The sequence below is a fragment of the Nicotiana attenuata genome, unplaced genomic scaffold, assembly GCF_001879085.1.
Source record: "Nicotiana attenuata strain UT unplaced genomic scaffold, NIATTr2, whole genome shotgun sequence".
NCBI classification, from domain to species: domain Eukaryota; kingdom Viridiplantae; phylum Streptophyta; class Magnoliopsida; order Solanales; family Solanaceae; genus Nicotiana; species Nicotiana attenuata.
Genome location: NW_017670906.1, coordinates 263099 through 278989, shown reverse-complemented (window position 1 = coordinate 278989; position 15891 = coordinate 263099). Strand labels below are relative to the sequence as shown.

General features: G+C 42.0%; 1 protein-coding gene across 1 annotated transcript; it reads right to left on the bottom strand.

Annotated features, from left to right (window-relative positions):
• Window positions 1-1356: 1356 nt before the first annotated feature.
• Window positions 1357-1821, bottom strand: LOC109244395. Its single transcript, XM_019411479.1, has one exon. The coding sequence runs from the start codon at window positions 1819-1821 to the stop codon at window positions 1357-1359; it is 465 nt and encodes a 154-aa protein (XP_019267024.1).
• Window positions 1822-15891: the final 14070 nt, after the last annotated feature.

Here is a 15891-nt window from a genome sequence, read left to right as displayed (position 1 = left end):
AATCATGTTTCAGTCAACCCACCGGAACAATGGCTCATATACATATTTTCTCCAAACGGACAGAATTTACAAAATTTTAATTGACACTCACACACAAATTCACAATCACTCCACCCCTCACCGTCAACTTTCAGTCTTACCCATTTTTAGAACCACTAGTGACCATCGCGACACCACTTCTTCCGCCAGCGACAAGAAATAGTAGCCATAGAAGATAACCATCAAGCTCAAAATTTTGAAATGCTTCACTCGCCAGAAAATACACCCAACAAGCTTAGTATTTAAGAAGTATTGAAATTCAAACAAAATTTATTTATTTTAATATATTTTTGTTTTTGGAGAGTATTGGTGGAAGAAAAATTTGATTTAGAAACTTTAACCACCGAAAAAAATGGTGGAACAATATAAAGGGGAAAGGGGAAGAAGAACGTTGGAGACGAATTGATGGAAGACGGGACGCACAAAGCAGAAAATCTTATGAAGAAAAGAATAAAGAAAGAGAAAGGGAAAGGGGAAGGGGTGGGATCTGATAAAGAAAAGAGAAAGGGAGGGGGAGAAACAGAGAAGGACGATAAGGGAGGGGATTATATTTTTCTTTCTTTTATTTTTTATTTATTTTTTGGTTTTGTCGTTTTCTTATTTCCCTTGAAGTAAAATTACCAATTCCGTGAATTCACGTACCATATGTGCGTAGAAAACACGCGCTTTGTCCAACTCATCCATATAAATGCCACATAAGCTCAGTCAATGGTCAGAGGTATTTAAAATATTCTATTTGGACACGTACAAGTGCTTAGATGAAACTTTGCAAAGTACTGGGACCGGGATGTCAAAGCGGTATAAGTACAAGTGTCTACCGGGCTATTCTGCCTTAAGGAAATTAATAATCCTGACATAAGTTCGGACTGAGTCCTGTTCCTTAGTGAAACTTCCTTTCCAAGAATTCTTCGAATAGAGCCACTTGCTCGAGTTCTTCTGTAGTGGACTTGGTTGCATATGTCTCTTCCGGTACGTGAAAGTATCTCGGCAACTGGTGGGATTCTGAAGACTCCTCGCCTTTATCATCACCATTTAGCAAGGGAGAAGGCATCGGTTCCTGTAATTCCTATTTGCCAGGCTCCTTCCCTTTGCTGCTGGAAATCGACACGGCGTTCATCTCTCTCACTGCCGGTTAATCTCCTGTTATCTACTTGATTCTTTTGGTAATTTCAATAGTTGATGATATGTTGAGGGCACATCTTTCATCTCATGTATCCACGGCCTTCCGAGGATTATGTTGTAACCCATGTTGCCGTCTACCACTTCAAATAAGGTAGTCTTGGTTACCCCTTCGGTATCCGTGGCCAGTAGGATCTCTCATCGGATTGTCACACTTGCTAAGTTGAACCCAGCGAGGAGATTTGTTGCCGGAATGATGCTTCCGGTTACCTTTGCTTGTTCCAGCACTCTCCATTGAATGATGTTGGATGAGCTTCTTGGGTCAACCAAAAAATGCTTAATCTTGAAATCTAAGACATTGAGAGAAATTACTAGGGTGTCATTATGTTGCAGAAGAAGTCCGTCGGCGTCTTCCTCCATGAAGGTGATGTCATCTTCTGTGACTTTACGAAGTCTCTTGTTGTGGGTCGATGATATCTTTGTTTTCTCGGCCGCCGAGAAGGTTGTGTCATTAATTTCATTCCCTCCGAAAATCATGTTGATAGTCAACCGGGGGGAGTCTACTGCTATCTTCGAAGGCGCCGAATTGTCCCGATTACGGCCGTATTTGTTCTTGGCCTGGTCACACAAGAATTTCCTGAGATGGCCGTTCTTCAACAACATTGCCACCTCTTCACACAGATGCCAGTAGTCCTTAGTTCTATGGTCGTGAGTTCCATGATATTTTCACCATAAGTTAGGTTCCCTCTGGTTGGGATCGGATCAGATTGGCTTCGAGAATCGTACTTCTTTGATATTCCTCATCGCTGACACTAATTCACCATGCTGATGTTGAAGTTATAATCCGATAACCTAGGATATCTGGAATCTCAAACCCCTGATACCTCTGTTTCTTGTAACGGCATGTTGTTCCGGCCACTGTCAGTTCTTCTATCGGGAACGAACCTATCCGAGGACCAGAATCATTTGTTGTCGCGTCCTTCCGTTCTCTCGTATGGCGAGAAATGACCTTTAGAAGATCGTCGATCCGTATCGAAATCACTTTTGAACTTATCCTGGTTCTTATCTCGGTCCCGTCCCTTGGTTGATGTCAAGTGAGTGCTATTGTGCACTCAATGGCTCCAAAGGTTTTTAGATCCGGGCGCTTTCACAATCCCTTGCACTATTGGGAGCGCCGATTTTACCAAAGCAAACAAATGTTTCTGAGGACGCGCTGAGGTTGAGGTTTTTTCCCTTTTCTTTACGGGGAAAAGCATTGGACTGTTAAAAAGGTTTCCCAACCATTCCATCACCACTTGGGATGAGTTGGCAGAAAGTTTATTTCCAAAATTCTTCTCTCCAGGACATATGGCAACGCCTTCGGGATGAGATTCTTGCTTTCAAGCAAGAACCCAATAAGCCATTGCACGAGATTTGGAAAAGATATCATACCATGGTTAAAGAGTGCCTGAACAATGATATGACTGAGTCCATGATCCAACAGACCTTCTACAGGGGGATCAACATAACTAATCAATGTGTGGTTAATCAACTCGTGGGGGGGGGGGGGGACTTCAGGAACACGCCATATGCCGAAGCTTGTGAAATTCTTGATGAGATGGCGGATACCTCTTCAGCGTGGCAAAGTAGAGCCAATGTACCTCAAGGTGACCCTAATGTTATTCACCTACATAATGAGCTACATGACCATGGGCAAGCTATTGCCGAGTTGACAACTACCATGAACCAATTGGCCAAGGCTCAGCTTCAACAAGTTGAGGGGCCGAAACAAGTACATGCAAAGGTGTGAATATGATGGTAAACAAAAGAGGGCAACAAGGTCAACAAATGCAAAGCCGTCCGGAATAATTTTTGCAAGATGATAGTGGTTATGATCAAGGTGATTCATTCAATGATCAAGACGAAGAAGTTCAATATGTCAGCAATTATCAAGGTCAAAGAAACAATGCTCAAGGACAAAACCAACAAAAATGGAGGTCACAAGGGAACCAAGGTAATTGGAACAGCCAAAACCACCAAGGCAATTGGAGTGGTGGTAGTTCTAATCAAATCAATTGGGACAACCAAGGAAATCAAGGAAATTGGGGTAATCAAGGCAATTGGTGTGGCAACAATCAAAGCAATTGGGGAGGAAATAACCAAGGAGGGTGGAATAACAACAACTACAACCGGGGGCCGGGTTTTCAAAGGCCTCCGATGTTCCAACAACCAAGCAATCCACCTCCCTATCCTTCTCAAGGCCCGATCTCTTCTTCCAATGAGATGTGTAGAATTGAAAACATGTTTAAACAGATGATGGAGAAGAACGCCGACTCCAATGCGCAAATAGCCTCGCACAACACTTCTATTCGAAATTTGGAGGTTCAACTAGGCCAAATCTCACAAGCATTGAACACTCGCCCTAAGGGAGCACTACCTAATGATACAGTGGTGAACCCGAAGGGTGGGAATAATAAGAGACATGTTACGGCCGTGACTACGAGAAGTGGAAAAGGTGGAGATGCAACCACCTCAAATCAAAGAAGGATTGTGGATGAAGATGTTGTGGTTCAAGAGGATGAAATCCCAAGCAATATGGTTCAAGCTAATGAAGAAGTGATAATTGATATAGATGAAAGTGTGGAGGAGACGCAAGAAGAGGTGAACCCGTCTAAGGAACACGTGATTGACATGCCGGAACTGGTGGTACCAAAGGCTAAGGCACCAATGCCAAGCCCCCCCCCCCTCCATACCCTCAAAGGCTTGCAAAGCAAAACAGTGAGAACCAATTCAAAAAGTTTATCGATATGATGAAGAGTTTGTCCATAAATGTGCCATTGGTTGAGGCATTGGAGCAAATGCCAGGATATGCAAAATTCATGAAAGATTTGGTAACCAAGAAAAGATCAATGAATTATGGAACCATCATGATGACTCATCAAGTGAGTGCTATTGTGCATTCAATGGCTCCAAAGTTGGAAGATCCGGGCGCTTTCACAATCCCTTGCACTATCAGGAGCGCCGATTTTGCCAAAGCATTATGTGATCTCGGGGCAAGTATCAACTTGATGCCCTACTCTGTGTTCAAAACTTTAGGAATATGGCAACCAAGACCCATATCCATGAGGTTGCAAATGGCAGATCGGACAATGAAGAGGCATTTGAGCATTATTGATGATGTATTGGTTAGAGTTGACAAGTTCATCCTCCCGGTGGACTTCGTTATCCTTGATTGTGAGGTGGACTATGATGTGCCTATCATTTTGGGTAGACCTTTCCTTGCTACGGGGAAGGCGCTTGTTGATGTAGAGGCCGGTTAGCTCATTTTCCGGGTGGGTAACGAAAAGGTGGTCTTCCATCTGTGCAAATCAGTGAGGCAACCGAATAGTAATGAAGTTTGTTCATTTGTGGATTTGGTGACCGATGTGATAGTTGATGATGCTAGTGCAACAATGAATGTTGAGGACAAATTGGAAGCAGTTTTGCTCAATCTTGATGATGATGAGGAGAGTGATGGCTATGAGGAGTGCGTAAATGCATTGCAAGGCATGGGGTCATACACATATGAGCCCCGAAAGCTATCTTTGGATCTTGAAAATCGGAAGACTCCTCCAATAAAGCCCTCAATCGAGGAGCCTCCTACCTTGGATTTAAAGCCATTGCCACCGCACCTCAGGTATGACTTCCTTGGCCCATTTTCTACTTTACCGGTTATTCTTTCTTCATGCTTAACTAACATGCAGGTAGAGTCCACTTTGGAGGTGCTACAAAGGAGGAAAAGGGCAATCGGTTGGACTTTGGCGGATATCCAGGGCATAAGTCCCGCCTTTTGCATGCACAAAATTATCTTGGAGGAGGGTGCCAAACCCTCTATTGAACATCAAAGAAGATTAAATGAAGCAATGCAAGAGGTAGTGAAGAAGGAGATAATCAAGTGGTTAGATGCCGGGGTTGTCTACCCCATTTTCTATAGCTTGTGGACCTCTCCGATGCAATGTGTCCCAAAGAAAGCGGGCATGACTGTGGTGACAAATGAAAAGAATGAATTGATCCTAAAAAGAACCTTCACCGGGTGGAGAGTGTGCATGGACTATAGGTATCTCAACAAGGTCGCTCGGAAAGATCATTTCCCGCTTTCGTTTCTTGACCAAATGCTTGATAGGTTGGTCGGACGTGCTTTTTATTGCTTCCTTGATGGATACTCCGGATACAACCAAATTCTTATTGCTCCCGAGGACCAAGAGAAGACCACTTTCACATGTCCTTATGGTACTTTCTGGTTTTCAAGGATGCCTTTTGGGTTGTGCAATGCACCAGCAACTTTTCAACGGTGGATGATGGCTATTTTCACCGATATGGTGGAGGACATTCTTGAGGTTTTTATGGATGATTTTCTGTGGTTGGGAATTCGTTTGAAGATTGTTTGAAAAATTTGGATAGGGTATTGGCTAGATGTAAGGAGACAAATTTGGTGTCGAATTGGGAGAAGTGTCACTGCATGGTTNGGCCTCATCAATAACTGAAGAAGAATTTTTTTAAAAAAAACATGAGGATCAAGCACATTGAAGGGTGAGATCATCTTCTGAGGGACAATATGAAGAAGGGTTTGATCTGTGGAAAGTATTGCAGAACAGAAGACCAAATTCCAGATATCTACATCAAAGCCTCGAGTAGAGAATATTCTAGATCAATCAAGGTGAAAATGGTGTCACAAACGTCTAATGAAGAACCTGATCCTCCATCAGGCGGATACGTAAGACACCGTCAGGTAAAGGTAGCTAAAGTGTTTTCTGACCAAGTCTAACTCACATCAATACCGTTGTAGGTATACACGCATGACGATCATAGAAGCTAAAGGTACAGTTATGAACTGCGAAGAGAGGAGCTGCTATAACCGTTTCAAAAAAAATGATCTGGCATCAGGCACCTATACCTCATGTTAGTAGTAATATGTGTTTTTCTGCATGCCCTCTAAAAATAAATTTTGTTTTAACAAAATTAACTCAACTGCCACATCATCCGACTTTTCAAAGTCTGCGTGTCATGTCTTGTCTTTCAAATCCTTTCATCCCCTCTGCACGGTAACACTTTCCCACAAACCTACCGCCGTTTTTAGAACTATTCAGAACCTGTTTTGCTCTCCACTCATCATTAGCCCTTCTTCCAATAAAACTTTCTTTCTCTCTCACAGCAAGTCATGAACCTTCATCTACTTTGTACAGCTGGGATCTTCTCTTCAACTCTCTCTCTCTCTACTCGTCTACCAAGTACTCATCTAATGGAGATCGAACAATCGTCTCATTCCCCCACCATTGACACCGCTCCCACTTCTTTATTATCCTCGAAATCATCCCCAGAGCATTACTATTTCACGCCTTCTACCACCCTAACCACTCCTGGCTCCTCCTCCATTCCTACAGTTTTTCCTTTTCTGATAAACCCTGCTTACCATCATTTTGAGAATCCTATGTCTGGTCACTCCTATGATCTTATAAAAGAACACTCAGGAGGTTTTACTCCTCAAGTGTCAAAAGCCCCTGAGGATGATCCTGATCAGTATCTAAACTCCTCCATATTAGACTCAGTGACTCTCAAGGAGTCACCAGAAAAGGAAGCAGCACATAACATCATGGCTATAGCTGCTGAGAGTCTGATGAATGAAGGAGCATATCTCTCGTCTGATTACCATGGGGAAGAAATTCCATCCCTAGACGATGTAAGAACCACAGCACTCCTCGAGTCCTTAGCTCATGAGATATTCTCAGAAAAACCTTCTGATGAACCTGATTCTCTTCCATGTAAACTCGCTCCTGCACCTCCTGATCATTCCAAGCTTGTAGAGTCTTCCTCCAAATCACCCACTCTCAGGTCTCAGCAGCAAGAGAGTTTTGAATCCACATTGCAGAAAAGTAAGAGGAGTGTCAAGTCAAGGAAAAAGAGGAAAATGAATCCAAAGGATTTTGCCACTAATAAGAGTGTGTCTGTAAACCAGTTAGACAAAGAAGCTCCCAAGGAACCTAGTTCCTTAGTACAACACTCTATGAAAGTCCAAAAGTCTAGGGAGAAGGCATCCGATGAAACTATTGAGGAACAGAAAGGGTCATCCGTGAAGTACAGCGGCAAATCTAAAAGAAAATGATACTGAGGGGTAGAAGCTGGAAAGGAAAATCTGTTGAAGGATCTAGAAAACGAAAACGGGAAACCGTTAGAGAACCTGGTGCTCTAAGTACAATGTGCAGTGATAGAGGTCTTTGGCAGCAGAGACTAAGAACTCAAAAAGTCCTGTGGGGTCGAACATTTGACCCAGCAATTTTTGAGATGGTAGGTATGAGGCAAATTCTGGAGATCGTTGAGTTTCAGCAATCAGAGCACTTGTTTCAGGAAAGCATGCCTCTGGTGTACGAAGTTGCGGTGCAGAGCTTTTACGCATCTCTCTTCACTGTTGAGGGGGATCACATTTGTGCGCTAGAAAATGGAGTAGACATTGTACTCGATGCTTCAGCATTAGGAAAGATTCTCAGAATCCCATGTGAAGGGATGTCCTCAGTCAAAGGTGTTTGTGGTGTCAACTTTAGGAGAGCAATCATGAAAGAGCAAGCTATTCAGCAGGGGGAACAGGTGCATAAGAAGGTATTATTTCCTGAATATCAGTTTCTCTTTAAATTGGTCAATAAGGTACTCTTACCTCGTTCTGAGAGGCGGTCTATTGCTATAAAGTCGGATATGGTCTTAATGGAATCGCTTGATGAGTTTGTCCCAATCAATCTGCCAGCAATCATGATAGACCACATGCAAAAGGTGGCAAACTTTAAAGGTGGAAATCATGGATTACCATATGGCTTTTTCCTCACTCAGTATTCAGATTCTACAAGGTCCCATTGGGGAATCCCAGAGTAGGTACATGCAAGCAGACCTTCTCTAAGACCACTCTAGAAGAATGTGAATGTGTAGAAAGAGTCGGTGGAAGTGGAAGCATCTCGACCATTTCTCAGCTGATCAACGCTCAAAATGTAGCTTCTAAGGAGATCAGAAGGCTGAGGGCTAAAAATGCCATACTGGAAACTCAGCTCAGTCAAGCAGCTAAAGGACCTGATTCTGTCAATGAGGCAGTTGCACGACTAACAAAGGAAAATGATAGACTTCGGGCTCAATTACTTGAAGAACAACTGTCTGCAAATGCTAGACTGGACCTGGTTCTCAAAACCATTGCTGTCTCTTCCTCCAAGCCTCCTTCCTCTAGTGTCCCCTAGGATCCCCTTAGTGTCCAGCTATTTTTGCTCCAAAATCCTGTGGCTGCTGTTTTACTTTTGCTTACTTGTTTATGTGATGGCATGTTGAACTTAACCATTACTGCACCTGACTTGCTCAGTCCATGGTAAACATTAATAAAACAGCTCCCCTTCATTGCATGTACAATACTGTGTTCCTCCAACTTCTCTTTTCTGTCATGTTGTGTGCACATATGTGGCATGAGCAAGCTGTGTTAGACTTCTTTATGCTTATTACCTACTTGTGCTCTTCGTTTTGCTAATTACCTATTCTTTTTAATGATGCCAAAAGGGAGAAAAGAAGTGTGTAGGTGAAAGGTGAGGGGTAATATGCTTTGTGTGTGTAAGTGAGGGAGAATCAAGTCTGAGGTTAAGGGGAACTATCAACACAAAGGAGGGAAAGGAGGGAGATATGAGATTAAGGGGGAACTTAGTGTAGTTCTGGTATCTCATCTGGTTATTTCTGCTCTAAACAAATGTTGTCCATGTCTAAGTTTGTCATCATCAAAAAGGGGGAAATTGATGGGTTATTAATGTCTTGGCCTTATGCGTCTTATGTTTTGATGATTTAACAAACTTGTCGTGAAGAACTAGATAGAGAACCTGGGAACCTGGCCCACAGGGTATACACTTCATGTGACTTTGTTGAAGTATGAAAATCGGCAAATAGATGAACAAACACAGGGAGGAACACAACTGGAACCTGGTAACCTGGTCCTTTAGGGTTATCCGACACAAGCACAAGTCAGTGACTATACGCAATCAATATAAAGAGAAACACAACAGGGACCTGTTCCCTTAGGGTTCTCTGACAGAAGTACAAGTTAAATACACAGCTGGAACGTAGCAGAAGAAAGTGACCATCTAACAGCTGTCACAGAAGAGGAGCACAACTAGGACCTGGTCTATTGGTGTGTCCTGACAAGAAGTACAAAGTCCACTATCCAGCTGGAACGCAACTGCCCAGAAGTGGCTGTGCAGACTGTATAGCAGTCACTTCTCATTGGGAAGAAGCGTACACCAAGAGTTGACATAACTATCCATTGTGCTATCTTTGTGATAAAACAACCTGGTGCAAGACACACCATTCTTTGTGCATTCAGTGATATTCTCTCAAGCATAACAATGTTCATCCTGCATTGAAGTCACTGGTGTGTCAAGAACTAGAAGACAACTCCACTAAGGATCAGTTTCTTAATGAGTTTATGTACATCCGTAGTTGAGTTGTAATCTTGTTGTTTTCTCTTTATTGTATTTCCTAGTTTGCTTTCTTAGAAGCGTTGTCTTAGGAACAAACCAAAATTCATAAACTTCTTAGTTTATGTTGTGACTAGGGATAGTCATAAGTCTAAAGCCTTTGTAACTAGTATAGTTATAGAGTGGCTTGTGGTGGTTGCATCACAAGTTAGTTTGAAGTCTTTGGAATAGGGTTTTTGCAAAGTGGCTTGTGGTGGTTGCATCGCAAGTTAGTTTGAAGTCTTTGCAATAGGGTTTTTGCAAAGTGGCTTGTAATAGGCAGATTGCAAGTTAGTGGAGTTAAAAGCCTACAAGAGTAGGTCGTAGTTTTTTGATCTCCTTGTGTGGGATTTTTCCACGTAGAAAATCTCTTGCCTTCTTTACTTTCAGTCTTTACTGCATTCTAGGCATCATCTCATAGAGGACCAGGTACTCTATAGTTTGGTGGACTCATATAAGTTAACATAGCAGCAGCACCAACCAACGAGTGACATGCTTCAGCTCACAATATCCAATTACACATCTGATTGGAGCCTCAAAGTCATTCTAAACAGCAACTAATTAATGTATAGAATCAAATCAAACATTCTATAGTAGCAGTAGTCATTCTATACTGACCTATGGAAGTAATAATGAGTAAAAAAGTTCGGTATTTCGGGTAAACCAAAAATACTGAAACCTAAAAACTGAGAACCGTACAGTATACTGAATTTGTAGAAAAATTAATACCGAATGAATACCGAAATATCAAAAAATCAAAATCGAAGTACCGAATTTATGCGGTTCGATCCGGTGTTCCATTTTTTTGGATTTTATGCCCACCCCTAATTACAGCCCATGCTAATTCATCTTTCCAACTCAGTGCTTGTCTTTGGATTCCTTGCCATTCCAGCACTTACCCCATATTACAGAGGTTACTTCACATTCAAAGAATAAATGTGAAATGGTCTCATCTTGTTGGTTACATAGTGGATATTTTTGGTTCACCAATATGGCCCAACGAGTTAGCATGTCCCATGTAGATAGTCTCTCATGTGCAGCCAGCCGGAGGATAAAAATCCATTTGGGGGTAGACATGTTGTTGCATATCATTCTCTTCCAGGATACCTTGTCATAACCTAACCCCCCCCCCCCCCCCCGAGCTTCCTCTACATTTTCCTGATGAAAAACTTTCCTATTCCTAGGAAATCAGTCAAGGTGATGCCAGTTTGCTCCAAGTACTTGCCTGCCTTAATGATCTTTTGTACACACCATGGTGCTTGATTACATTTTGCCGCCTAGATTGGTCCTTCCTTCCAATAGTAGGCATGAACCGATAAGACCCACTTTTTGTCCTTCTTTTTGCATAGATTCCAAAACTTTTTAAGTATGGTAGCTTTGTTCCACACCTCCATTTTAGTAAAGTTCACGCCACCTGCTAATTGAGGTTGGCACAGAATATCCCATACTCCAAGGCTTTATATTTTTTATTTCTAAAGAATTTTTATCTTTTAAGTTGAGCTAGCTGATAAGTAGGGATTTTGACCGCTTATTTGCTCTCTTTTACTTGCGTTTTAGCTCAAAAATGCTTAAAGGTATTCCCGAAAACTAACGAAATGTGCTTACTTGCAGAAATATTGGGAAACGAGCCAAAGAAGTCAAAATCAACTCATAAAGGAGTCAAACGTGAACAAGAGCCAAAACTGGGCAAAGAGGCTAGCATTGCAGACCACACAATTCTAGTACGGCCGTAGAGTGAGATTCAGAGAGGAGGTTTTAGCCAGCTCAGACAGTGGGGACTGCACCAAAAATGTGCAGCCGCAGGAGATCAAGTGCGGCCGCAATCATAATTATGCAGTCCGCAAAATTGAAGAATCAGAGAGTTGTTCCAAAACCAAAAGCAGAAGAGTGCGAACCGCAGCACTTTTGTGCGGCCACATAATCAGAAGTGCGGCCGCACATACTTTTATGTGGACCGCAGAAGCCTGAAGTTCCAAGCCCAAAATTCCCGACCGCGGACCGCACTAGAATTGTGCGGCCTCAGAAGCCTATTTTGCAGTCCGCATCAGAATTATGCGGCCGCACATCCTCCGTAGGGCATTTTTGTCAGATATTTTCAGCTTAGCATAAATACAACTTTTGTCATTTTTAGGTGAAGTTTAGTTTGCACAGGTGCACCTGAGCGGTTTTCTTTACTTCTTTGAGTAAATTTGTACTAGATTGACTTCTTAACATTAGTTTTTCTTTGTTTAATCAACTATTATGCAATCTATCTTAATTTCTTCTTGTATTTCTTTATTTTTCATGAGTAGCTAAATCTTTAGCTAGGGTTGTGGCTCAACCCTAGTGTGGGTACTTAATGGGTATTTAATTTTAGGGCGTGTTTGTGATTGGGTTAGTGTTATTTTGTCTTTTTTATGCTTAAATGCTAGAATTAATAGTTGCAAACATTGATTCATGCCTTTTTGTCGTTGCTTGAGAAAGAGAGACTAGGTTTAGGAAAACTTGGCTAACAAGGAATTAGGGTGAACTCAAGAAATTGATAGCCCCAGTTAAAGGGTCAAATCTAGAGATAGTAAGACCCCACTTGAGCATATATCACTTGATTTGTGCAAATACCCATTTGGGCTTGAGAAAGCCAAATTGGGCAAAATCACTCAAACTACCGAGAGGTATAGAGTGAGCAATTGCGTGTGATTGCCATACCACGAAACCAATAAATCTAACTTGCCCTATAGTTTACAACCCGTTAGGTAGCCATCTAGGTGGAAGTCTAGATTCCTTTATCATTTGAAAAACACTCAAAACCAAAAACATTGTCTTCTAGTTTATTAGTTGCAATCATTAGCTAAAAGTAGAAATACAAACAACCAATGAATATGTGGAAGTACAATCTTAGGCACATCATACATTTACTCTAGTTATATACCTAATCCAAATTCTAACTCCCTGTGGATTTGATCCCGACGTATGTTGGTTTTATTATTGCTTCGACCGCCTCACTACCTAACTGTGGTGTGAGTTTGGGCGAGATCAATTTTTGGCGCCGTTGCCGGGGAGTTAAATGGATTTAGCTATATATCTAGGTTTTTGTGTGTTTTGTCTTTCTTTCCTTCTGAGTTACTAATTTGTGTTTGAATTGAATTTAGGTACGAAAATGGCTCTCAACAACGATCCTATTGGAAATGTGCAATTGGGGGAGGACATGGACGATGATGCAATGGATGAGGTTCCTATTGAACCTCAAGCTAATAGACGAGGCCGACCGCCTCACGATAATGTGGCCGTCCCTCCCCCACCTCCACCAAGAGCGGCAGCCCACCGATAATTGCCAAACGAGGGTTATGCAAGTGCTATAGTCCCGCCCCGCATTAGGGCGAGTAACTTCCAAATCACCAACGTGATGCTTACACTACTTGAAAAATGAGGTTTCTTCACTGGGGATCCGAATCAAAATGCCTACAAGCATCTCAAGGGGTTCGTCGATACTTGTTGGGGGAGCAAGCAAACAAATGTTTCTGAGGACGCGCTGAGGTTGAGGCTATTTCCCTTTTCTCTACGGGGAAAGCATTGGACTGGTTAGAAAGGTTGCCCAACCATTCCATCACCACTTGGGATGAGTTGGCAGAAAATTTCATTTCCAAATTCTTCTCTTCGGGACATATGGCAACACTTCGGGATGAGATTCTTGCTTTCAAGCAAGAACCCAATGAGCCATTGCACGAGATTTGGGAAAGATATCGTACCATGGTTAAAGAGTGTCCGAACAATGATATGACCGAGGCCATGATCCAACAGACCTTCTACAGGGGGATCAACACAACTAATCAATGTGTGGTTAACCAACTCGACGAGGGGGAACTTCATGAACACGCCATATGCCGAGGCTTGTGAAATTTTTGATGAGATGGCGTGTTGGGCCAAGAACAGGTGAAGTTTTGAAGACTGACAAAAGAACTCAGACATGGACCAGGTCCATCCCTTGAAGCAAAGTCATGATCGACCCAAGCATGTGAGATGCACGTGAAGGAGATAAATCTAACTTATCAGAAGTAATATCTCCTAATCTGATCGAAAAGGTTGCATATTGGATAAGGAGAGAAAGACTCCTTACATGAAGAGAACACAGTTTAAGAAGAGGATAGTGTTAGAGTATGAGATCAACTAGAACTCTTCTACGATAGAAGAATAGCGTCTGTATCCCAGTTAATCTCTAATTACTAACCCAATAAATATTAGATTTGTTCTCTTTTACAGGTGTTGCACAAGAGCGCAGAAGTTAAACGTGAATTGAGAGCAAAATAGCAAGGCTTTTTGCAAGCAGTTCGTGTGTGATTCAGGTGTGCAAAGCTGAAGCTGCATGAACCGGATGGAAGAACCAGCTCCATAAAGACTTTTATGTGTCTATCTTTTATTCTAGTTCAATTGTAGTAGGTGATTTTACATTGTACCTTTCAGCTTTTATAGAAGCAATTGTATTAGGTACCTTGAGTATTCAAGTTAGAGTTAACTTAAAGTTGTCGCAACAGTTGAGGTTGTGTGCCACAAAGGGATTAGAGTTAATCCTTAGGTTTACAAAGAGTTTTGTAAATGCTGTTTTGGCTCAGTGATTTTAGTGGAAGTTTGGGAAAATCCTACTGAGTAGTAGATCGTGGTTTTTTCACCTTTTGAGCCAGGTGTTTTCCACGTAAAAATCTCTGTGTTCTTTATTTTCTTTACTTCTTATTCCGCAAACAGTAGTAGTTGGAACACATAGAAGAACCAGGTCCTTCCATAATCAGTTTAAGCGACAAATTGGACACCACACATATCACCCCCCCCCCCCTCTTGTGTGGTATTGAAGTATAAAACATCAATTAGTATCAGAGCGGGTTATCCTTGAAGAGGCTAACACCTTAGGAAAAGATCAAGATGAGTGCACCACCTGGAAACTGGGAAGGGCAATCCACTGCTAGGCCCCCACTCTTTAATGGTCAGTACTATTCTTGGTGGATGAACAGGATGAGAGATCACATCATAGGAGAAGACTATGAACTCTGGGACATAGTCACTGATGGTCCCCTAGCTACTACAAAGAAGAATGCTGAAGGAGTGGACGTGCCAAAGACAAGAGCTGACTGCACTGCTGAAGATTTGAAAAAAGGGGAAAAGAATGCCAAGGCCAAGAAATGGCTTGTGTGTAGACTAGGTCCAGACGAGTACAGCGGGATTCAAAGCTGCACCACTGCTAAGGAGATATGGGACACACTCCTCAAGTAAAGAGATCAAGAGGAACATTGCTATATTCTCAATATGAGAATTTCACCATGAAGGAAGGAGAAACCATCCAGGAGATGTACACAAGGTTCACAACACTAACAAATGAACTATCTCTTGGGATAATTATCCTTGAAGAAGACGGTTGAAAAAATCTTGACAAGGGTCTTACCAATAACTTAGGAAAGCAAAATCACTGCTATTCAGGAATCAAAGAACATTTCTACTCTCAAGTTGGATGAACTGATTGGAAATCTCACTGCCTATGAACTGAGAATGCAAACCATGAAAATGGATTCATCCAAGAAGGAAAGGAGTCTGGCTCTCAGAATAGCTGAAGGTGAAGATCTAGAGGATGATGAGGTGGCCATGATAACAAGGGATTTCAAGAAGTACCTGATGAGAGGAAAGGGTTCTTCCAGAGGTACAACCTTCAACAAACCAAGAGCTCCTGAGAAACAAACCCACGAGGGTTGCTACAAATGTGGCAAGATTGATCACATGATCAAGAACTGTCCCCAGTGGGAAATTGAATGGAAGAAGGAAAGGGCTGAATGAAGGAACATGAAGAAGGAACAGGTTCAACCCAAAAGGAACAAAGGATCAACAAAGGCTATGGTTGCTGCTTGGGGAGAGACATCAGATGAAGATTCAAAAGATGAAGCTGGAGATGAACAAGCACTTATGGCCATCGGAAAATCAGATGATGAACAAGAGGTAAGTGTGATTCATCTCAAAGACAAGATTAAACTTCTGTCTAAAGAAAGGTTATCTGAACTATTGCTAGACTTCATCAATGAGTCTGAGATAATTAACAATGAGAAGGAACAGCTGTCTAGGGAGTGTGTGATCTTAAAAGCCAAGTGCAAAAACCTAGAATCTAGGGCTAATGAGAGTGACAGTAAAAATGCTGAGTTGAAGAACCAGGTTCTTGAACTTGACACCAGCGTCTTAGAACTTAGGTCTGAAAATTTAAAACTGAAATTAGGAACAGGTAAGAAGAAAGCTGATCACA